At 40.2% G+C, this 25,912-nt stretch overlaps 1 protein-coding gene across 1 annotated transcript; it reads left to right on the top strand.

The window, feature by feature from the left end:
- On the top strand, positions 1 to 25,094 carry LOC149769593 (galactoside 2-alpha-L-fucosyltransferase Sec1-like). Its single transcript, XM_089949833.1, has 3 exons — positions 1 to 4,010; positions 4,634 to 4,697; positions 23,778 to 25,094. The coding sequence occupies exons 2-3, from the start codon at positions 4,655 to 4,657 to the stop codon at positions 24,734 to 24,736; spliced, it is 1,002 nt and encodes a 333-aa protein (XP_089805959.1). The 5' UTR covers positions 1 to 4,010; positions 4,634 to 4,654; the 3' UTR covers positions 24,737 to 25,094.
- Positions 25,095 to 25,912: the final 818 nt, after the last annotated feature.

Genomic DNA, 25,912 nt, shown 5'->3' with positions numbered 1-25,912 from the left:
GTGTGTGTGTGTGTGTGTGTAAGACTGTGCAGCTTGTAAGACTGAAAAGATTAAGTTCTCTTGTATCAAGTAGTATATCTGGACCAACATAGATGCATACATTCAACAAATACTGAGATCATAGGTTACGGTCATTAAATACGCATGTATTGTAAACGATTTTGATTTTTATATTCAAACATGGTGTTTAAAACTGAGTTATTTAGTATATTTGTTTGTTTTTACCTTGCCTATAGATTATCATATATGTGTACGGGCGTCTTTATTTATATGCCACAAGACCAGAATTTTCTTTTGTCAATTTGTTCTGATCATACTAATACAATAATTGGCAAGATTTAAGTAATGCTATTTTACTTTTCTGTACAAGGCAACACATGTAAAATATATCATGATGTAAGGTGTATGCTGATGATAGTGCTTAAAGAATGTTAGGTAATATCTAACCATAAAGCAGTTTTAAATGTTAAGACTAGAGATAATTCTCCGTTATAGATTTCATATGTAGCTTCCCGCGATCATAGACAGCGCTTTTATTAACTCATTATAGGAAAAGAAATAACAATATAACTAAAAAGTTATCAATCGCATTCAGATATGTTCAAGTATTTTTCTAATTGCAAGCAACTAATTTCCGAAATACTTTCAGTTTATTTTCATATTATCTTTACGTTCCATCATAATAGGATTATATGTGATGTTGCGGAAAGACAAAATCTGCAGTAGAGTTTATTTGAACAGTACATTGGTTTCAATTGTGCTATCATTATCTGTCGAACCAGTTTGCACAATAACGTTTGCAGCAGAAAATTTCAATCTTTAGATGGAAATGTAATTTTAATAACTTTTTATGATAAATTATATTCAGTGGTAGAATAGCATGATCCATAGTATAGAAACTATAATACTTTTCATAGAAGACCTTCCAGAAAATGTTAGGGTTGTATTAGTCTTTTACTTAAAAGATTATACTTCTATTTAAGGTATTTTAATGGAAATGATGCAATGCAAGGAGTTACTAGAGATGAAATTATTGCAAATTAAATACGCACACTTTTGATGAGTCTGAAATATCCGCTTGATTAAAAGGTGGTGGGATATAAGATTAAAGCTTCAATCCAGAGTTTTTAAGAAAGTAATTCTTGTTATCAATTAAACACGATACATAGTCATACGGGGAATTAAATATAAATTTTTAAAGAATTATTTTTTGATACAATAAACTATATTAGTACATATATAATATGATATATTTTCAACAAGACATTTTCTTAATACCCTTGCATTCGTTTTGTTTCTCCTATGTCAGTTCTAAAAACCATTTGCTTATAAGACCGTCAACTCGTCTTTGAACAATCCAACAACTTTCTTGTTATCTTGCTGAATTTCATATACGTTATTATTTTGTATGATCTCTTGTATCGTAAAGTGTATATTTTATTTCTTATCATAGTATCCGATAGTGGTGTTAAAAAATGCGGCATTACATTTGTTGTGATTATTGTTTCTGACCTAGTTCAAAAGGCTTTATACTCCATATCGATTTGACCTCACATTATATGAGTATGAGTGAGAAGTCGTCCATTGTAATTTATGAAAGATTAGAATAGACGCCAATTGAAAACGAAAGGCATTCGGATTACAAGAACGTTGACCTATATCAGTTACCAAACAAAAACCTCACTTGTAACACCACTATTATCAATCACTTGACTGCGCAGTCATACGAATAGTGGCACTTGCAAACTGGAAAAAAATTATTCGAATTTCACTGCCTGTAAATTCACTGGCTGGATTGGTTCGCTTAGATTCCGTATCTGTGCTTGGTGTCGCCGGTGGTTTTCAATTTCCTCAACATGGTGCCACACTGAGTAAGCAAGATATTTTATCCTTGATGACTATCGAATATAATTACTATTGATATGTTCAAACAATAATTTCGATTGGTGTACCTACAATAGTTGCCACAGTAGTTACACCTATCAAACCCAAAACAACGATGGGTACCGAGATGATTCAGTAAATAACATCTACTACCACTCACGTGCGTTTGTTTCTCTTGGTATCTGATCTTCTCGATTTTTCCCTCTTCGATTATTTTCTCGTGTTATTATTATTGATGGTCTTTGTATAGTGGTTATATTAATAATAAGATCGAGTATTATAATTGCTCTACGGGATTTTTGTCCTTTTAGTGGTTAACAAAACTGTGTGTTTGGCTCCACAAACAAATTTCTAATATCTTTGCAAAATTCAAATATATAACTGAGAGTAAATCCAAACAAAAACAAGAATTGAGCACCATCAAGCTGCAATCGACAAAAAAGCGTGAAATATCCCCTAGTTCATCATGAAACTGGTGAACTACTCGCAAGCCAACCGATTGTTTCCAACCGATATGCAAGGTTGTGGTTGTCTCTCAGTCCACCAAGTTGTTCTCCATTCTCCGACCACCCTGGTTTCAAAAAACATAAAATATCCGCCATATGCTTGGCCTCTCTTCTGCGTTCTTCGCGCTTTCGCTCTGCTTGTGCCAATGTGAGTGGATGTTCTGTTGTACAATTGTTGACTTTTTACCTGTCGCTATATAATTTTGTAGAGTTTCTTTTAAAAGATGGTTCTGCAAGATCAGATAGACAATTTTCTTTCTTTGGTTGTTCCAGTGTATGTTTCCGTTTAACGTGTATTTTTGTTCGGATACGCTTTACCGGTGAAGGTATAAATGTTTCATTCTCAAATGCAATTATTTCAATATTCACAACAAACAAGTTCCATACATCTTTTTTATTTTATGATGGATGTTTTCTCAAGTAATCTTTCCATTACAGAGGGTATCGTAAAATCAGTTTTAATTAGATTTGTAATTTTAAAAATTCCACTGACGACTTGTTTCATTAAAGTGTTGTGGTTCTGTTCCTACCAGCATTGACTGGTACACAGATGGTGATAGTTGTGCTGCTCAGATGTGTTTGTCAAATTCCATATTCACTGGCAATTGTCCATTGGCTTATGTTGTCCTGCCGAAACTTTCTTTTCCAATCCTCTGTTTCACGTGCGGTCTTAATCTGTTTTGCAAATGTTCGGTGATGTCTTCCAGTAAAGTCTGTCTCGACCATAACATATCTTCGACATGTGTGCTGTCAGATATAATAATTGCCAATAAGTTCCAGGTTTCGTGAGCAGCTTTGCTGCGTCCCTCTCCATGATCTGATATTACATCACTGGTGCGTCTTCACGTCATACATTTATCGCGATTGTTCCATTATTTTATGCAAACCGACCCGAACATTTTGGTCAAGATTGTTGGGAAAACTATGCGACTACGAGGTGACCTCCGCAAACATATTCCGAAACTTATCCCTGCGAACAACTAAGTCCAATTGGCGTCAGTACCACGAAATATAATCAAAATGCTACGGTTGTTACTTTAGAAATTTGTCTGTGTCGTTGTGTCAAATATATCACATCTCTTTTTTCTGTCAACCTCGGGAAAAGATTATCTCGGGATTGCGCTTGTGTATATGCTTCGTATGGTAGTGCACGACAAGATTAACTGCACTTGAATTAACATTATCAACGGCAGGTCATTTGATGATTCTGAAAGTACATTATAACATGTGGCAATGGTTGGTCGCAAAGTCAAGTTGCTGGGTCTATGACATTATATTCGATTCCAATAGATACGTATATCTGCATCATCGTCGTCATCATCATCATCATCATCATCATCAATATCACCATTTCAATCTCCTTGTTCATGCACATTGTTCACTAACCAAACGATAACATGAGTGAACTAAAACTTCATGCTGACAAGAATCCACTTGCAAACGAAACAAGAAAAATCGTGACTTAGAACGATACCCCAAATCTTCGCCGACGTAACCAATAGTTACTAAACAGGACAAACGTCACCTGCTCATTTTAACATAGACGTTGAATGATAAACTTGGGCTACGATTGGAATTCATTACCACGTGTTTCATATTTTATTAACTACTATAGATTAGGTGAGTGCATAAATAAGTTTTATTGAATCTTCTCTTGACTCTCTTTCGTATGCACATTTACATTTTTCTTAAATTATTCAGAAACAGACATAGAAAAAAATCTTTCTGATCTGTACATATTCAGTTTTCAGTAAAAACAAATTTTGAATGCAAAACATTATTCAATAAATAAAAACGCAACATTATGATAATGTCAAGAAATAGTCTTATCAAGAAGAAATCCTATATGTTTTTTTTCTTTAGCTTCACTACAGCTTTACTTTTCTGTGCCAAAATGCAAATATATTTTGCTTATCTCCTGTAACTCCTTCATATTTCTTAGTGTGTTGCATATTTTAAAAGTAAAGACATTGCATTACATCGAAAAGGAGGAAAACGTCCAAACGGGTAGAACACGAAAAGTATATGAACTTATTGTTTAACAACTTGACATTAGGGTAGAATATGCAACATGTGCAGCATGAACATAAATGATATCTATAACATAATTGATACCGTCTTCCTTTGGAAACACCTACATACATTGCATTTGAGTAACACATATGCAAAAACACCTCGCGCTTGTAATTATTTTAATTTATTTTTTATTTTACATGAAATCTTCGTTTTAATGTATGTTTCAGGACTGAGGTAGTAGGAAAGCCATGTCTACACAAAGACGATTTTTATTCCTTATTCTACTTCGATGTAAGTTAATCTTTTGTTCCTTTTGTTGGGGGTGTATTGCCTGGCCTAAGATAACGTACCAGTAAATTTCAGAGAATTTAAATTTAAATTAGTGCTATTCTAGCACATTTATGCGTGGTGAAAAATCATATATATATATATATATATATATATATATATATATATATATATATATATATATATATATATATATATATATATATATATATATATATATATATCGGATATTAGTATCATGTTTGGGTCTTTATGCAGCCGGAACCCCTGAAATGTACCCTGGATGAAAAACTGTAATAATCGATTCTGCAGTAAAAAGAACAGAATATGCCAATATTACGTTCACTCAATCTAGAGTGTCTAGTACAGCAAGCTATTGAACAGCGCTAGATAGTAAGGAAACATCAAGTTGACGAGGATCATGGATACATACATGTTGGTAACTCATGTTGCTTTGACTACTGTTTAATACGCCTTAAAAACAATTAAGTTGCAAACACAAGTTTGTTAACAACTGTTGTTTGATATAGACCCTCTCTCGTTAAATTTCGATTTCTAATTTTGTGTAGATTCATTTTAAAAATTTAAATTAACATTCCAAATTACGTTTACCAAAATAGAGATTATATATATATATATATATATATATATATATATATATATATATATATATATATATATATATATATATTAGTTAAATATTTTTTTTAAAGATTTTAATCAATAGTTCAGTGTGACACTAGACAATGCTGGTGACATAAACCTTAGACTAATCTTGGTGCTCACTTTAGTCTTTGAAATTGCATAATTTAGTTTTACATTTTCATTTTGCTGTCAGTAATATTTGCTTCCGGCAAAAGCAGAGAATACACCATTATTATTCACACAAAAGAATATTTTGCATATTTTGAGAAAGGTAATTTGTAAATAACGCCTGTAATTTTTTAAGTTTGCCAATTCCGTGCAGTAAGCATGGAATTTGTATCTATTTCATTATATCTACCCTTTATGCCATTTGCAATAAACCAGCAAAACATTTGCCCATTCAAACAGTTAAGCGCACATGTGTTTATTACAAGGAAGGAAAGTAGTAAAGTGGGACGGTATAGGGTCTATGGGAATTAGCATTAAAAACACCCCTGGGCCACTATAGGGTCTATGTAAATTTAACATGGACAAAACCCCTGGGCCGATATAGGGTCTATGGGAATTAACATGGACAAAAATCTTGGGCTGGTATAGGGTCTATGTAAATTTAACATTAATCACCCTGGGCCTGTCTAGGGACTAGGGGAAATGGAACAGGGTCGGGACCCTATTTTAATACGGTCCCGACCTGATGGGTCTATGGAAATGGAACATACGAAAATTGAAACAGGGAGGGGTCTCTATTTTTTTTTAAACAAAAAATAAAAAATAAAAAAGGGGTAGGCAATTGAAAGTCTATCTCTTTTCGAGAGATTGGAGTGGTCCTGAAAAGGGCCTTTGGGTTTATGTTAATGTATCCATTAACATAAAGGGCACTGCATTGGTCTTCTTCTTGTCCTTAGGCTGCGTCTCAATGTAGGACCGTAAATCAGGACTCTTGTGAGACATCATTGACGTTCTACATAGATTCTACTTATCCACAGACTGGAGTCTGTCCTGTGGACAACTGTCCACTTGGATCGGACATACATCGGTATGTCTGTCCTGAACATCATCGAAGATACAAGGGTGGAAGATTCAACGTCGGTCCACATGTTGAGGCGCCGAGAACAGGTGAATCAATGCAGTGAACTGCGCTTATTTATAGGTAGAGGAAGGATTGAAACGGATTGAGTTCATTGACCAATCCAAACACGCGTTACAAAATTCAGTCAGCCCGCATCCAATCGGAAGAGAGCAGTCTTTGACCTCACGTGGTCTATATAGATTCGCTAGCGCCTGTGCGCAGTCAATTTATGCAACAGTTATTCAACATGACGGAAACTCAGAAAACGATCAATTGGGGTGCACCAGCAGTGGAGACGACCCAAGGGAACCCGGACTTACTTTCAGAAGAGGTAAATTGGGATTTTGTGGATTTTCTTACCTCGCAAGAATTTGTTCCGGAACTTTCGCCACCTTCTCCTTCATTACCGCACGTGGAGAATTTTAGACAGAGACAGAAAGAAGAATTGGAGAAATGTATACAACAGCAAAAGGAAGCGGAACAAGCTTTTCTTCTACAGCAACAACAGCAAGAAGAAGAGGTAAGAAAAAAACAACAAGAAGAAGTAGCAGTAGCAAAGAAACAAGGGCGTGAAAATCAAACGGTCACGGTACTGTTAGACATTTTAGCAGAGTTAAGAAGTCTGAAACAAATGTATCAGACTTCTTTATCACGACCGAAGAGAATACGACCTTCCCGAGCTAAACACTCCAGCCCTGTGACTAAGCCTACCGTACCACCCTTAGTGATTTCAACCAAATCATCATCATCATCATCAGAAGTAGGCCTCGGCTGTGGCAAAGGCTTAAGGCAGTTAAAGCTGATTGCTTAAGCTCACCCCTACACCATAAAAAGGTCCTTTTCAGAGCCACCCACGTCTCTCGAAAAGAGATAAACTTTCAGTTGCCAATAACTCAAAAAGAAAAAACATTTCACCCCTATAGTACGTGTCTGTGTATGAGTGCATGAGTGTAGGTTCTTATTTTAAAATCAAAAACCCAAAGACACTTCCCTTTTAATTAATTTATTCTTTTATTAATATTTACAATACAATTCACAATTCACAACAAATCACTTTAAAAAGTTCATACACTTCTTCTGTCTCATTATTTTCTCTCTCTGTTTTTTCAATTTCTTCACCGTCACGGTCTTTTCCTCTTCTTCCTCCTCACTTTCTTCCCTTCTTCTTTTCTTCTCCTGTTTCTTTTTCTTTACCTGTCTGCTTTCTTCCGCCTCCTCTTCCTCTTCGTCTTCTTTCTCTGAAGAATCCCTCTCTTCTTCTGACTCCTCTTGTTTCTTTTTTGGGCAATCTGGAGACCAGTGTCCTTTTTCTTGACAATGATAACAGGTATCTTGACTTTTGTCTTTTCTAACCCCTTTGTTTCTTTTTTGACGGTCTGGACACTCTGAAGACCAATGCCCTTTCTTTTGACAGATATAGCAAGTATCTTCACTTTTATCTCGCAAGGAAGGAGAGTAGTCCGTCGGCTGGTATGAAGAAAATTTTCTAATGACCCCTCCCAAAGCTCTGATGAAATGTTCGATTTGGGTAGTCTCCTCCATCGTTGTGCTCGGTTTGAGAGTGAAATGAATAGTGAAAGGACAAGACACACACCCTTTAATATACGCTGGTCTGCTAGGACTATAAATTAGTCCATGATGTTTAAACTGTAGTCATTTGACGTTTTGCTATCAAGATGAAACGATCCAATTCATTTGAGAAGAAAGATGAAGAAAGTAAGAGGCAGAAACGCGATCTATCGCCTCGTACCAGGGCTGAAGCCTTGGCACAAATTCATACCAGTGATTTTGAAGAGGACATGAGGGTACCAGAATTCAAGCCCAGAGAGTCTTCCTCTAAACAAAGTTCACCACCCTTAGTCAACCCTGAAAAGTACTATGACATTCGAGAGACAGAAAAGCGCTCCTCTAGAAAATTTAGAACCACGGCTTACACGTACAGGGTGAAGTTTAAAAATTTCAAGTCCGACGTACCGTTAGAGAAAGCAGAAGGGTTCATCACCGAAATGTGGGATTCTTTGCTCACCACACTCAAGCGACAATGTCAAGCCAAAGAAGACGATCGCTTGAGACTTTCCATACAACACGACGGCTTGAAATCCCCTGTTTGGATCGAGTTTAGCAGCCCTGCAGAATTGACCCCTTCCAAAGTCATGGACAAAATTCAACACGTACAACAATCCAATGACCAGTTTGAAATCACCGATGGAAAAGCCACACTGTTTATGACCCACGTCTCTCCTCCTCGAGGGACCGGACAACGCAAAAAGGTCTTATTGGTGAACGACCTTTGCAGCATTAAGCGTAGCCTCGACCAAATTCACAATTCTCAAGACCAGATGTGTTTAGCCAGGGCTATCGTGGTGGGACGAACCTATGCCAACAAGAACGACACGGCAGAATGGAAAAGAGACTGGGAGAACATTCGACAATCGGACCCAGCCAAACAACGAAGTGAAGGAGAACTCCTGTTACAACAAGCCGGCCTGTCCACAGACACACCCTGTGGCATTCCTGAGATGCAAACATTGCAAGATATTTTAGCTCCACGCTACACCTTGAAAGTGCACCCTCAAGAAATGCGTGGGCCTCTGTTGTTTCGAAGGAAAGACTTAAAGGATGGAAAATACATTCATGTCTATCATCACGGTGACCATTTCGATACCATTACCACTATCACCGGATTCCTGGGATACAGATATTACTGTGAGAAATGTGACTATGGCTATAACAATCGAGAGCAACACAAGCATTGTGGATCGAAATGCTCAGGATGTTTGGCCTCTCCACCCTGTCTGAGCGAAGGGCAAGAACCAGTGCATTGTTCAACTTGTCAGCGCACGTTTGTCAGCCCTGCCTGTTACCAACAACATTTGAAGACGCAAGGTTCACAGAAGAAATGTGATTGTCAACTCCTGAGATTGTGCCCTACGTGTGGCCAAGGCATACGTACCAATAATGCCAATGCACACGTATGTTCAGGAAAGAAAAAATGTCACATTTGTCACCACATCGTGGACTTGGAACACTAATGCTACGTGCAAAAATACCAATTCCAACCAGAGAAAGAGGATGGACACAAGAAGAAAGGCAATTTCATATTTTTCGATTTCGAATGCATGCAAGAGACCGGTATTCACATTCCTAATTTCTGCGTGGCTCATCGAGCGTGCGAAAAGTGCATTCAAGAATCTATCTTGAGTTATTGCCCTCACTGCAGTAAGATTCCTGGAGGACGTGAAAAAATATTTCGTGGGCCGAACACGTTAGCCGATTTCGCCCGATGGGTCTTAGACCCCATCGACAAGACGTGGAGCCAAGAGGACATTGAACATTACGGAGATTGTCATCGTCATGCCACGGTGATGGCTAACAATTTCTCCGGATACGATGGACAGTTTCTTTTGAGGTACTATACGGAACAAGGCACTGAACGTCCTAAAGTCACTTTGGACGGAGCCAAAATCATTTTCATGCAAGTGGGACAAGTGCAGTTTAAAGATTCAATGAGTTACTTGGCCATGCCTTTGAGTCGAATGCCTAAAACGTTTGGAATGACAGAAGTGGCTAAAGGGTCCTTTCCTCACTTTTTTAATACGGAAGCCAACCAACACGCCGTTCTACCCCATTTGCCAGAGGCTCACTATTACGACCCCGACAACATGCGTACCGAACAACGAGAAGCTTTCTACGCTTGGTACCAAGCTCACGCCTCCGACCCTTTCGACTTTCAGGAAGAAATGCTAAAGTATTATCGTTCCAACGTGGACATTTTACGGCGTTGCTGTGGACAATTTCGAGAACTGTTCATGGAACACGGAGAGGTCGATCCTTTGAAAGAAGCATGCATCATTGCCAAAGCGTGTTCCTTAGTGTACCGGCAACGATTCATGCCTGAAAACACCGTGGCTGTCATCAGTCCTCAAACGACCAACTATGTCAAACGTCAATACTCGGTCAAAGACCTACGCTGGTTACATTACTTGTGCGACAAGGAAGACAAATGGATTCAGCATGCCAGCAACGGAGGGGGCGAAAAGACCATCGGAACGCATTCGGTAGATGGCTGGGACTTAGAAAACCCCAAGATCGTGTACGAGTTTAACGGATGCTTATTTCACGGATGCCACGTCTGTTACCCTGACCGCGGTACTAAAAATCAGTTTTTACAACGAACCATGGAAGACTTGTACCAGGCCACTTGTCAGCGACGTCTAAATTTAGAACAGGAAGGATACCAAGTGGTGGAACTGTGGGAACACGAGTACGATCACCGTTTGAAAACCGATCCCGAGTTTAAACGTCTCGTGGAAAGTTACCAGTTTATGGACCCGCTGAACCCGAGGTATAGTTTGTACGGAGGAAGGACCAATGCCACCTGTTTGCTATACCAAGCCGACGAAGAGAAAGGAGAAGAAATGAAATACTTTGACGTGTGTTCGCTGTATCCCTACGTGTGCAAATATTGTCGCTTTCCTGCAGGGTACCCACAATTGTTGACGGAACACATCGACCTGAAAAGCATTCGACAATACGAAGGTCTGATCAAGTGTAAAGTTTTGCTTCCCACGGACTTGTACCATCCCGTCTTACCTCACCATTGCCAAGGCAAACTGATGTTTCCTTTGCGCCGTACTTGTGTAGAAACGTGCAACCAAGACCAGACTTGTCAGCACACCCAGGAAGAAAGGGCCTTGACGGGAACCTGGGTCAGCGTAGAATTGTTCAAAGCTCTGGACATGGGATACCAACTGTTAGAAGTGTACGAAATTTTTCACTTTCCGAAGACACAACAATACCACAAGGGTGACCCCACGCAGAAAGGCATTTTCGCAGACTACGTGGATGCCTTTTTGAAACTGAAACAAGAAGCCAGCGGCTATCCGTCCTGGTGTCACACTCCAGAAGACCAAAAGACATTCAAAGAGAAATACTGGGCACAAGAAGGCATCACTTTAGATCACATCGAGAAAAACGAAGGCAGGCGATCGTTTGCCAAAGTGATGTTAAATTGTTTGTGGGGCAAAATGGCACAACGACCGTGTTTACCCAAGACGGAATATTTGACCCAACCTTCCCGCTATTTCCAGATGATTCACGACAGAACCAAATTCATGAAACACGTGGACGTCGTTCGCGAGAATTTGATCTTGGTCAATTACGAAGAAAATCTGGACTTTGTACAAGACGACCCTTTTGGAAATGTCATCATTGCGGCTTACGTGACAGCTCATGCTCGCTTAAAATTGTACGAAGCTTTAGAACTATTAGGGGAACGTGTCCTGTACTTTGACACGGACAGTTGCATTTACATCGATCACCCGAGTCGACAGCACCCTGACATCGAAGGAGACCGCTTAGGAGTCTGGACAGACGAGCACCCCGACGACAAGATTCTAAGTTTCGTCAGTGGCGGTCCCAAAAATTACGGCTACGAATACCGGGACAAACAAGGAGAAGTGCACACAACGTGTAAAGTGGAAGGACTGACTCTGAATTATCGTACCAGTCGTGTGGTCAACTTTGGGGTATTGAAAGAAACCTTGCAGTCTAGAGAAGATGAACACTTTAAAGTGATTACCTATCAACCCAACAAGATTGTACGTTTACCCACTCAACACATCGTCAGTCGACCCTTGGAAAAAGTCTGTCAAATCGTTTACCAGAAGCGAGTGTGACTTCCCAATCATTTTACCTTACTGTATGGACATGTCGGTATAAAACATTGGCTGTAAGAGGATAGTCACCAGAAGGATGACTTCACCACAGCAAGAATCCAGTGAGAACTCCAAGTTCAAACCCTACCATTTTCCGGTCTTCTTACCTGACTATTGTGATTGTGCCCGTCGATTGGACACGTTTCAAGCATGGCCTACGGATAGGGAAGGATTACCTTCTTCGCATATTTTAGCTAGAACAGGATTTGTCTACTTGGGACCTGAGACTGGATTGGGATACGAAGTACAGTGTTTCACTTGCGGACTGAAGTTAAGAATGGATCTATGTATCTATAAAGACTCAGCTATTCTGGAACATACTCGATGGTCTCCGCACTGCCATTACCTTTCTATGGCCTTTCCACCCATCACACTACGGTACAATTATGATGGTACCTTAGAGGCGGTACCTTCCAAAACTAGACACAAAAAAGGAACGATGAACAAGCTTGAGACTGCATTGCGACTAGTATAAAAAGTGGTTATGGTCAAGATCGATAGTTCACTGTGACTACCAAGACCAAGCGAACAAGATGAATACTTTCAGAGAAACACAAAACAAGTTCAGAAAGGCACAATTCAAGTTTGGGGCTTCTGAAGTGGAATGCGATTGTGAGCCTTGCGATGGGAACGATGCTGTACGCTGGGACCTTAGCGATGCCGTAAAGCATCATGGGAACTTTGTTCTCACTACTCCTATCATGAAAAGTGATGCTGTGCGTGTCAAACCTGAGGGATGCGAAAGCGATGCCACTCGTCCTCTTGGACACTTTACTGGGTTTCGTTTTAAAGGTGGATGTCCACCTTCACGTCTACCTCCCTACGGATGTCATCCGACCCTGAGCAAATTCCTTTCCATGTCACCCAACCCTCATCGAAACGAACCTGTGAAAGACGAATATTCGTTCCCTGTGCGTTTGTCGGAATACTGCAACTTTGAAAATCGTTTTCAATCGTTCAAAGGAAAATGGCCTAAGTATCTGGGAGGACCGACCCCCGAAGAATTAGCCAGAGCCGGATATTACTACTTGGGCGAAGGGGATAAAGTCAAGTGCTTCAGTTGCGGTGTGTCACTTCACCACTGGGAACCGCAAGATTCGGCCTACCTGGAACATTCTCGATGGTCTCCCAGTTGTCATTACTTACCCTTAGTAGGACAATATATTTAAATAGATACTTTACAAGAGAACATTCGTGCTTTGCCTGTGGAGTTGAGAGAACGCATTTACAGCTGGTCAAAATACAAGTCAAACGTAAAGAACAATTGCATCCATTACGTCACCGGTGTTTGAACCACTGGTACCTGAATGCTATACAAGGACTGATTCAGTTGAAAGTGTTCTATTGGACAGACATTGATCAACGATCCCCTAGTTTTAAAAAGGATTGATTTGCTATTGATGATTCTATCTACTACATTGTAAACTTACTGCATCGAATTCCAGAGGAAGAGTTAATGAATTACCAATATCTTTTATACAATGTCAACTTAGTGAAAGAGGAAACTTCTGAACGAATTGTAATGTGTAAATTGGTGACTAAACGATTTAAATTCGACACTGAAGTAAAACCATGTCTGTGCAAACGGTACATTTCTTGTGTCAGAAAGAGGATTTAGTATGACCTATTCATGGATACTTTGCTAGAGAACATTCGTGCTTTGACTGTGGAGTTGAGAGAACGCATTTACCGAGAACTGATCAAAATACAAGTGAAACGCAAACTCAAAGTTGTTCATCCGTTTTTAAATTATGCTCTGTTCCAAAGTATAAGAAGACTGATTATGAGTGGATATTACATCAGGCACAAAGGTAAACGAGGCTATTGGAAACCACCCAAGGATTCCAAAAACAGTGTATATACTTATGGATACTTTACAAGAGAACATTTTGGGCTTGCCTGTGGAGTTGAGAGAACGCATTTACCGAGAGCTGGTCAAAATACAAGTCAAACGTAAAGAACAGTTGCATCCGTTACGTCACCGGTGTTTGAACCACTGGTACCTGAATGGTATAAAGGAACTGATTCGTCAGAAATTGTTTCAGTGGTCAGACATTGTTCAAAACTTTGAGATCGCCAATGATAGACATGTTCATAATTTTGGTTACTTTGAGATTCACCTAGAGCAAAGCATTGAGGAAGACAAGTTAAAGGATTACCAACATATTTTACGTGGGATCTACTAAGCGGACGAGGAAACTCCTAAACGAACTCTGAAGTGTAGGTTACAGTATGCAAGATTTAGATTTCCTACTGGAGAACGAAGATGTCTAGCTAGAAAGTACTTGTATTGCATCCGAAAAAAAGAGAGTATAAAAACAGGCTGTCATGCCGAGGTTTTTATCACATGTGATTGAACAGATTCCGTGGAGGGAACTCAATGACCATATTCAAACCGTGGATCATTACCATCAATTATTACAAGAACTGTATCCAATCAATTTGGGACGACGCATAGTGTGTGTCTTAGTGACTTGTTTTCTGGGATTTCGTTTACCAGCCGATTCCTTGTGGACTCTTTACGAACAGTATTTACCACCCCATTCAACATGAAAGTGGTGCCTTTAAATGTTCACGAGAGACTCATTTTCCTCAAAGCCTTACGTTTTCATCTGGATACTTCTCGACCTCTACGGGAAAAAAAGATTCGTCAACTTTTAGCTACCCAAGACGTGTATGACGATGTGTGTGTAGCTTGTGACTTACACCCCCATTGGACAGATGTCCGTGCCTGGAAAATATGGGATTTTGAGGCTTGGACCCAAGAAGTGGCCCAGTATGCTCGACAGTTGTGATCCTTCCTTTCAACGTCCAAAGAAAAAAGTTACTTTTCAACCTGTGTTAGTGACAGTACCAGAAGAACCCGTCACCCAGGACAGGACTGTCGTGGACATGCCTGAAAGACCCTTTCGGGAGGACACTTGTGTGACCTTACCCCCTATAGAACTGGTCAGAACATTACCCAAAACATGTTGTACAGACACTTGTTTTTATTCCACGTTGATGGTTATCATGTGCCTTTTATCCTTGTACTTAAGCCTTTGGCTTTTATGTATTTTTGTCTTTCGTGTTCATGTTTAAAACATTCAATAAACGTGTTCTGAAAAAAGTATATAAACTCTTGTCTTGTCTGATTTCGTGTCACAAGTGACATTCCTAACACTATGGCTACCTCTGCTGTCTCTGCTCCCTCTTCCTCCACTGTCAAAGTCATCGACGAACACTTAGATCGTGCCAGTTGGGAGGCTTTGTATCTTCGCCATCCCTTTAACATGCTCATTGCTGGACCTAGCGGTTCAGGCAAAACCGAATTCGTCAAACGTTTGATCGAACATAAAAATCATTTGATCGATCGACCACCTCAGCGCATCGTGTGGTGTTACAAAGAGTGGCAATCGGCGTACAGCCTCCTGCGAGAAAGTCAAGGCGATTCCATCGTGTTTGTGGAAGGCATTCCTAAAGAAGACGACGGCATCGTCTCTGACTTCCGCCAAACCCATTTGGTCATTTTCGACGACATGTTAGGAGAACACGAAGAAGAAATTAAACTGTGGTTCACGCGCAAAGGGCATCACCGTAATGCCAGTGTCGTTTACATTACCCAAAATTTGTTTCAACAAAGTAAAGCCCATCGCAAGATCAGTCTCAATGCGCATTACGTGGTCTTGTTTAAAAGCCCTCGAGATAAATCGCAAGTGCAAGTCTTAGCCAAACAGTTAGGGACGCCTTGGCTGACTCAGGCGTACGAAGATGCCACTCAAACTCCACACGCCTATTTACTCGTCGATTTGAAACCTACGACCCTCGATAATTTGCGATTTCGTACCCAATTGTTTCACCACTGGGGCCAAGACGGAGGGCCTGTCCTGTACACGTCTCCGTCCTCGACTTAACTTCACTCAACAAAAAAATCTATAAAAAAACTCAGACACTTTTCGTCTGTCTCACACAGCGTCAACATGACTTCCCTTCAATCACATCTCCCCGTCAAATTGATTCGTGCCTTGTATGGCATCAGTCGAGAAAAAAATCCACAAATACGGGCTCGTGTCTTAGAAGCTAGTCTCAAAGAAATTTTACGATGGTTCACGGTGACAGCACGTCAGTTACTACAAGGGATCATTCAGATTCCTCATCAAACCAAACGCTTTTTTGATCGAAACAAAGTCGCTTTGACCCAACTGGCCGATCCTAGCATCGACACTCAAACAAAAAAAAAAACAAATCATTTTGAAACCTGGAGGGAGCGGTACTCTAGGAGGGGTCATCATTCGCTCTCTCTTAAGATGGGATCCTAATGCCCCCAAAGTTCTCACCAAGAAAAAAGTCAAACGAAGCTTCAAGAAGAAGAAAAAGGCCAGGTCCCCAAGGAGACCCGTGTCTCCAAGAACTTCTCCAGTGACGGGACCCTTCTCTTACCAGACACCACCCTGGAAAGAGAAAAGAAGCCCCCAGAAAAAGAAGCAGAGAAAAAGTCCCCAGAAAAAGAAAAGTCCACAGAAGAAAACTAGTCGCAAGAGAGGTACTTCGGCCAGGACGCAACCTTACACTCGCAAACCACGACCTGCAACGGCGGTGACCGCGTCTCCGGTAGCCTCAGGTTCATTCACTTCCCCGTTGATGTCACCAAGAACTGAAGAGTACTTGGAGACCTTGATCACACCAAGAACTTCTCCGTTGATAACCCCAAGAACTTCCCCAGTGGCAGGACCCTCCAATTTAGTGACAGTGACCGCTGCTCACAAAGTACCTGCTCCCAAAATCAAAGTTCAAGAAAGATCGGGCATGTTACAAAGTTTACTGGATTTGTCCAAGCAAGAACTGGCTCGATTTAGTCCGTTGTGTACCCCTGCACGACGTGTCATGCCTGTCCTGAAGTTGATACGACGTAAAGACAATCAGTGGCGACGCGTTCCAGTATAAAAAAGCTCGGTGACCAAGTAGGGGTATCAGTGTTTTGGTGCTCCTGAAGATGTCACCCTCCAGAAAACATCCCTCTTCTAAACAGCCCCAAGGAAAGAAAAGGAAAGGACTACCTCCTCGTTTAGTCAAACATGGGGACATATCTGTCCTGTCCAAAGCTTCTCCACCCCTACGAAAAAAACTCATTCAAACAGCCTCCAAAGAGGTCAGCGATACCGTGTGCGAATGTTGTTTGAACGTCTTGAAAAGCACGATCCCTTTGTCCAAACACCAGAAACAATGCTTAGGCAAACATCGTCACGTTCTTCGCCAAATGGTTCAAAAGAAAATCCCCCTTCGCCAAAAGAAGAAGATGTTGGTCCAACGTGGAGGAATTTTACCCCTCTTGTTAGGCCCATTACTGAAAGGAGTCTTGGGAACCATGTTGGGAGGACTGGTGGGAGAAAGATAAAAAGGCCCTCTGGAGTCCCAAGATCTCAGAATCGACCCCTGACATCCCATGGAAGGACGAAAACTAGCTTTAGTACCTTAAGAACGATGGATGGAATACCATCGTTGGCAAGAACAACGTACCCCGCATTTACATCCCAATCCCCATTTGAGCGAGATGTCCCAGTTACAACACGAACTGCAGTCCTTGATGGATCGCCAAGATTTGTCCGAAACAGAAAAATCGCAAAAGTACGGTCAACTCTTGCAACGACTGCAACTCTTTCACCAAAAAGCTTTAGACCAAACAACTCTTCCCACTCTGAAAGATTTCAAGACCTTGATGAAAAGTTCAGCACCATCACCAGTACCACTACCACCACTACCAGTGACCAAGACAGAAAAAGGAGAAGAAGAGGAAGGGTTTCAAACTCCACCAGAAAATGTACGCAAGTTAACAACACCATCTACCTCCAGAATTGGATGGTTTTAAAAGATGATGACCACCCCTTCTTCATTAGAAGAGAAAAAGAAGGTGAAGACAGAAGTAAGACAAGAAAAAATATCCCCTGTTCAGACATCCTCCTCCTCCTCCTCGACACCTATTGCCGGTCGCACACGCAAAGCATTACAATCCAAGAAAGTACCCCAAGAGAAAAACAGTAGCATCTTCCAAGAGTGGGTGCCTTATTAACACACAAACAAAAAAATGGAAAAAGTCTTAGCTAGCATTTACTACGATCCCTCGCATCCTGCAGGTTACGCAGATGTTCAAAAATTGTATCGAGCTGCCAAAACTCGACTGAAAAGTCTCCGTTTACCTCAAGTGCAACGATGGTTACAAGAACAAGCTACTTACACTTTACACAAACCCATTCGACGCAAGTTTTCCAGAAGTCGCACCTGAGTGGAAGGCATCGATCATCAATGGCAAGCCGATTTAGCCGATGTCTCTCATTTGGCCAGCTACAATCGCGGCTACAAATATTTGTTTTGTGTCATCGACGTCTTTTCCAAATTTGCCTGGGTCGTACCCTTCACTTTCAAATCGAGCAGCGAGTTAGTGCGAGCCCTGAAACGAGTGTTGAAACAAAGCGGTCGTCACCCTCTTCGATGACAAACGCACAAAGGTGCCGAATTTCTGAACCAAGCTATCCAAAAAGAATTAAAGAAACGTGACATTCATTTTTTTTACCACCGAGAATCCCGAAACCAAAGCCAGCATCGTGGAACGTTTTCAACGCACTTTGAAAGAACGTATGTGGAAATATTTTACGCATCACCACACTCTGAAGTACATCGACATCTTACCGCACCTGGTGCAAGCGTACAACCAATCTTACCATCGAAGCATCGGACGTGCCCCGCAAGAAGTGACTCCCGAGAACGAAGTGTTGGTGTTTGAGCGCCTGTTTGGTACGTCCCCGACGAGGGCTGCCCCCAAGAAAAGTGGAGTGTTGACCGTAGGAGATTGGGTGCGCATTGGCAAAACCAAACGCACTTTCGACAAAGGTTACTTACCTAACTGGACCACCGAATTGTTTCGTGTCACTGGACGAGTGCATGGCCGTGATCCTGCCGTCTATAAATTGGAAGACATGAACGGAGAAGTGCTCAAAGGAACGTTTTATTTGCCCGAGTTACAACGTGTCACCAAAAAAGAAGACGACGTGTACGACATCTAAAGCATTCTCGAACGCAGAACCCGTAAAGTGGGTAAACGACGTGTCAAAGAAGTCAAAGTACGTTGGAAAGGATATCCACACAGTTTTGATTCTTGGATCGACGCTTCGCAAGTCATCGACTATAAAAAGAAGTGACCATCATGCCCTTTCACACAGAAGCAGCCACGTCGACCACTCCTTCCCCCAGTTCTTCTCTGCAAGATTTACAGAAACAACCCTTGTGGGTGTAGTGTGGAGAACGTGTGCCTAAAACGCAAATCGTCTTTTTTCTGCCAAATCTTCGTGGTGCATTGTGTCATCGGTGCAGCCATTGCCAATTTGAGTTTGCAACAAGGGGACAAACAATTGTGGACCATTTTATTAAGCAGTTGCATCGGTTGCCTGCTTCCCAATCCCTCCCTGAAATTCTCCTCGAACGGGAACCACGGGAACCTTGTGTCCAATGCCAGTGTCAGTCACCACTCCAATAACAACAACAACCCTATTTTGGGCGGAGACACTCCTCTGACGTCCAGTAAGTCCTCGGACAGCCACAGAACTCTGGAATTATGAGTCCCCAAAACCAATTTTACTTAACCTTACACAGTGACAGTTCCATTGAGGTGTTTTCCAAGAACACGTTGTGCTGTTACACGGCCAAATTACCTCAGACCATCCCATTAGATCACGAAGCCCATTGGGAAGTGGCTTTAGTAGAAATCATTCACCCGACCCAAGTCCTCAATGTCCTTCCCAATCAAAACTTTTTTGTTGTGGAAGTTTATGACGAGCAAATGCAGAAGTACTTGGATACCTATGGCAAATATAACATAAAAACCCTGGCACACAAAATCAAAAGTACACCACCTATCACTTGTTCATTCCCCCAGGCTATTATTTTAGTGGTCAACATTTGGTGAGCACCATAGCCTCCAGGTTTAATGTCGTGTTTCTGAAAGCTTTGGAAAGTGTCAAAAAAAGTGTCACCATGGAATACCACAAATCAGCTCGTCGCTTCTTCATGAAATTTGACGGGAGTAAAATCGTGTCCATTTTATTTTGTCCTGAATTGTTTGACATGTTGGGCGGAGACATGGACATGAGAATGGCCATGCTCAAGAAAAACGAATTACCAATCATTTACGACAACGAGTCTTTTAGCAAGTTATTTCGTGCCCCGGTAGAACTGAACCAAGGACTGAATTTGATGTTTGTGTACTCCGATGTGGTGGAGTATATATAGTTGAACAACTTCCTATAGACAACCTCCAAGCAGAAATTGCAAATCACTATGACAAAGAACCATGGATAAAGATCAACCCCTCAGTTAACATCCTCATTACGAAATATGGCAATAAAAACGAACAGGAACTCAAACTAAACACAATCTGTACAGAAGAAATCAAAATATTGCAACTACATTAAGATTTACACTGATGGATCCAAAATTACAGAACCACCCAGAACAGCAGCATACGTAATCCCCGAACTTAACATTAAAGTAGGACGAAGACTACCTAACCTCTGCTCTCTATACACAGCTGAATTCTGGGTCATACTTGAAGCACTCAAATGGATCAAAGAGAACAAAATACCCCAAGCGGTAATAATAAGTGACTCGCTAAGCGTCATAAACTCAATACTTAATAACAACACCAAATCAAGAGAAAACTATCTTAGGCAAACCAATTTATTGTTAAAAATACTGAACAATAATAACTTACAAGTAGAATTTATGTTGATACCATCCCATATTAACATACCAGGTAACGATATGGCAGATATAACAGCTAAACAAAAACTAAACGAAACCACTCACATCAACCTAGATTACAGCATATGCGAACTCAATAGCATATCTAAAACCCTCATTGATAATAAATGGCAGGAATTATGGAACACAAGCACTCAAGGCAGGAAACTAAAAACTATCATTAAAGAAGTATATAGAAATAGGAAACCACCCAAAACAAAAGGCAGTGAACAAAAATTCATAAATAGAATACTCACGGGCAAAACCAAGCTGGCTAACAGCTTCGGACAGTACATAGGACCACAACCACATAATCCTAACTGCTACCACTGCAGGGTCCCAGAAGACATAGAGCATATTTTTAACAACTGCCATACATTTGAAAAAGAAAGGGCTAAGTTTAAAGTTAAACAGCATAATATTGGATCCCCTGCAACATACCCAGAATTCTTGATGAACACAAACCCCAATATTAATCTAACATTCAAAAATATCATAAGTTTTATACACGAATCAAATCTATTCAAAAAAATCTAAGAAAGTAAGTCAAAGACCAGTTAAAAATATTACAAATCACTGTTTGGGAATTATGACGGCCGGCTCGGTCTCGTGGGTTCACAGACTGACACAGCCGTTCATAGCCCGAATAATAAAAACCAGTTAAGGACGAATATTACAAAATCACTGTTTGGGAATTATGACGGCCTGCTAGGTCTCGTAGGTTCATAAACTGACACAGCCGTTCATAGCCCGAATAATAAAAACCAATTAAGGCCACAAAAAATTAAAATAGGAAAATAGGAATTAATTAAAACAGGACTCCATAATAACATACAGACAACCATAAAACAAGTTTTCATTCCAAACCAATAAGATAAGGAATCAAAATATATAAGGAATTCATGAAGAAAAAAAAAAAAATATACTCCTAACTGTCTCCTTGTCTCTAAAACAACATCTGGCTGAACTTTTAAATCAAGCTTCCACAGCTATTTCTACTAACATACTCAGCCAAATCCAGGCAATGTTGGCAGACGACCCGGAAGAATTTGAAACTTCCACGCTGGCAGCGGCCCTTAAGTATCATCATCCAGCGGCGATGAAGCTGATGAACCTGCACCACCTAACCAGAGTGGAAAAAAGGAAGGCTCTGTCTACCGGAATATGGGACTGGGAAAGGCAATTGATGATATAAAAAAAGCGGGCCACTTCGTCAATGCCACAAGACCAGGTGTCCTAATGTGACGTCATCGCTGCCGACCAATCGTAGCGGGAGTCACATACTGCTTGGTTTGACACCTGGGGCATTTCAATCCAACTAAGAAACACGAGTCACGAGTGTGTGGTATGACTATTCCCACTCATGTTTATTAGCCTTTCAGTCAGTTTGTTAAGGACTAGTTAGTCCTACACCTGAGTGGCTAAATTAAAAAGTACTCTTTGAGTACATAAAAGCCTGGGGGATGAGGCTCCTTTTCTTTCCCCCAGGAGTAATTAAAAATCAGGCAGTGCGTGAATAAACAAGTGGTACATGTTCAAAAGATCGAAAACCACTATAATCCAACTAACTAACTAACTAATTTAGTTTTAGGGGGATGTTTTCCTTCACTTTAACTATAAGAACCCACAAAGTTCGTCGTTCGCACCATTCTAAGGAATAAAAGAAGAAGATGGAAGTGTCCCAACTGTTTAATGATTTAAGGCATGTTTATTTTTGGATGGTGGATGGTGAATATGGAGTTGAAAGGATTGAAAGAGATTGGAGGTTAAGAACAAGTCTGCACTACGTGAACGAACTAAAATTAGCCAGGGAGATAATAGAGGGATTAATTGAAGAAGAAGTGAAGAGATTGAGAGGGCTGATAAATCCCCCTTATGTCAGAGTGTGGACAATAAAAGAGGCCATGGAGAAGGTAAAAGAAGTAAAAAGGTTCTTGGAAGAGATAGAACAAAGGTCAGAGTGGCCCTTTGTCAAAAGGAGTGTTGAACAATTGAAAAAAGGGGAAGAAAAGATGAAAAAGGTGATAGATGAAGAAGTGGAGAAAATAAAGGACAGGTGGGCAAAAGATAGAAAAGAAGAAGAAAATAGAAAGAAAAAGGAAGAACTAGAGAAACTGAACGCTAACTGGATGAAAATCCAACAGAAGTTCCGAGCCATGGGTCACCCGGACTGGATACCGGAAACAGAAAAGAAGAAGAAGAAAGGAATGATGGAAAAAATAAGGGGATGGATAAAGAAGTTAAGGAGTTAGAAGAAGAAGAAGAAACCCAAAGGCCCTTTTCAGGGCCACCCACATCTCTCGAAAAGAGATAGACTTTCAATTGCCTACCCCATTTTTTAATTTTTTTTATTTAAAAAAAATAGAGACCCCTCCCTGTTTCAAAATTTCGCCTGTTCCATTTCCATAGACCCATCAGGTCGGGACCGTATTAAAATAGGGTCCCGACCCTGTTCCATTTCCCCTAGTCCCTAGACAGGCCCAGGGTGATTAATGTTAAATTTACATATACCCTATACCAGTCCAAGATTTTTGTCCATGTTAATTCCCATAGACCCTATATCGGCCCAGGGGTTTTGTCCATGTTAAATTTACATAGACCCTACAGTGGCCCAGGCGTGTTTTTAATGCTAATTCCCATAGCCCCTATACCGTCCCACTTTACTACTAAAAAATATGATTCGTATCAGACATGACATATGCTTGTTTGTCTTCATGGATGACTGCATTCATGCTATTGTAATTATATTATACACATACCTGTATTTTGTACATCATACATCTTTATTGTACTATTTGAACATAATATAACAAAGTGGCTAGCAGAAAGTAACTACCTCGACCACTCAAGTTGATTTAGTTTAGAAATTTGTTTCTTTTTCAGATGCGGTTTTACTGAGCTTTATCATCCTAATGTTGACTTTTGTCAACTACGTCATGAATTCGGTTTGCAACACCAGCAGCGACGTTGAGGATATAGGCATCATAAGGCTAAATAATATGGGAGTTGGACACTATCTATGCTATACGTGTAACGGCAGACTGGGAAATCATATGTTTCAATCCGCATCACTGATGGGTATAGCTGCTCGTAATAACCGAAGTCTTTTTGTTGGAAAGGGTGACTATTTATATACAGTATTTGATCTCAAGGATGTAACCGTTCTCCACAATCGTGATGCATGCAACTCGTTCGAGTTCATAGAGGAGGGTTTAGGTTGCTGCAAATTCGACGCAAGTTTGATGACTCTCCCTACAGGCAAAATTTTCAAAATAGGCCTCTATCTTCAATCATGGAAATATTTCTACCACGTGCAGGACAAGATATTGCGACAATACCAATTTAGAGACCATATAAAACTCACGGCAATGCGTACAATGAAGGAAATAATGCTACGAAATAGCGAAACATCCATCACTTTAATAGGAATTCATATATGCATTGGTGATATCGCCAACGAGATGCACAACAGAATGGGACTAGTGATAGCACCAGAAGGATACATCTATAAAGCCATGGATTATATGAAATCTAAATTTCTAAAAGTTATGTTTGTTGTCGCTTCAGACGATTTACAATGGTCAAAGAGAGTTTTGAGCGTACGATTAAACGAAAGCATCTATTTCCTTGACAACGGTACCACACCGGAAGTAGACCTTGCGGTATTGGCGTATTGCGATCACGTGATTCAAACTGTCGGCTCCTTTAGTTGGTGGGCTGGATTTTTAGCTGGCGGTATATCAGTATATTACCCGCATCCAGGTCGTGTAGGCTCGCCAAGAGAGGCCAGATATCGTTATGAAGATTTCTTTCCACCAAACTGGATTCCAATCGACGTATGAAAGAATCAATAAAGATGTGTGCAGAACTTCAACACTTTCTATGCATATCTTGTTGCTGCGAATCCCTCATAGATCCAATATTTATAGTAGACATTTAAAACTCATCATGAAGATATGATATTTTATTAATTGTTATGCTGTCAGTATAGTATACTTTCTGGTGGATTAACGTGCTTAGACCCTGTATCTTTCCACCAATATGGCTTAATTTTCTTTTTCTTCGTGTGATTGTTGTTGGTAAGAACATTATTTATATTAGAAATGCTATTGACATGGAATAATTGATAAACTACACTGTAATCGTGTTGAAAGCATAGTTGTTTATTATAGCAATAAAATGTTGCACAAGCGGAGCGGTCGCCTGTGTATGTCGACTCTATTTCATAGAAAGAAAGCACCTTTATTATTTCTTGTGAGGAACTACAAGCATCATCGGTCGATTCCGAAACAAAAAATCAATGCAACATATACACAAGTATTTAACAATTTCTGTTTTGTATACCTAGGGACTACATCTTTTCCTGTAAATTTAAACAGCATTTAATTTTCAAAACAGTACAAGCCATTAGTTTAAAGACACAATATCACAAATTAAAGTAACTATCATATTATCATAGTCAACGAAAGATTAATTAAACCTAATGACTCATTCAGTAACATGTTATCACATACTTCTGCTCCTTGCTTCTTCTGTACTTATATTCGACCTTATATAGTTCCGTAGTTAAACAAGGACATCGTCATCTGTTTTATTTATTTTCTTGCAGCATCTAATTATGATATTTGATAACACCCTCGTCCCAAAAATACTGCCCGAGATGAGTGTTGCTGGCACAATCTTGAAAAGGAAGGCTTTCCATCTTCCGAGAAACACATTACTTTGAACCAACATCTAACAGGTGATTAATACACCAGTATTAATATAGGTCCGGTAATTGTTACATAATTAGCAAACACGTATTCACTTTTTTATTTTCAGTCCTCCCCTTTTCTCCTAACACTGAACGAGTTTTCAACCAACATCTAACCGGATATTAATAAACCAGTAATAACAAAGTAGCAGTGATTGTTACTTACATAATTTGTACACACGTACTTACTTTTTTATTCTTAGTTCTCAGATTTACTCTTTACACTGTACGAGTTTTGAGCCTTGACTTCCTGACGAGTAGCAAA

Source organism: Sinohyriopsis cumingii, unplaced genomic scaffold, assembly GCF_028554795.1.
Source record: "Sinohyriopsis cumingii isolate HCF-2022 unplaced genomic scaffold, ASM2855479v2 utg003580l, whole genome shotgun sequence".
Classification (NCBI taxonomy): Eukaryota; Metazoa; Mollusca; class Bivalvia; order Unionida; family Unionidae; genus Sinohyriopsis; species Sinohyriopsis cumingii.
The sequence above is the reverse complement of the archived record's forward strand: the minus strand, read 5'-3'. Positions and strand labels throughout refer to the sequence as shown.

Excerpts from the sequence above, each read along its gene's own strand:
- LOC149769593 (XM_089949833.1), top strand. The coding sequence starts at position 4,655 with ATGTCTACACAAAGACGATTTTTATTCCTTATTCTACTTCGAT. Across the intron at positions 4,698-23,777 it reads ATTCCTTATTCTACTTCGAT|ATGCGGTTTTACTGAGCTTT; the intron begins GTAAGTTAATCT and ends TTTCTTTTTCAG.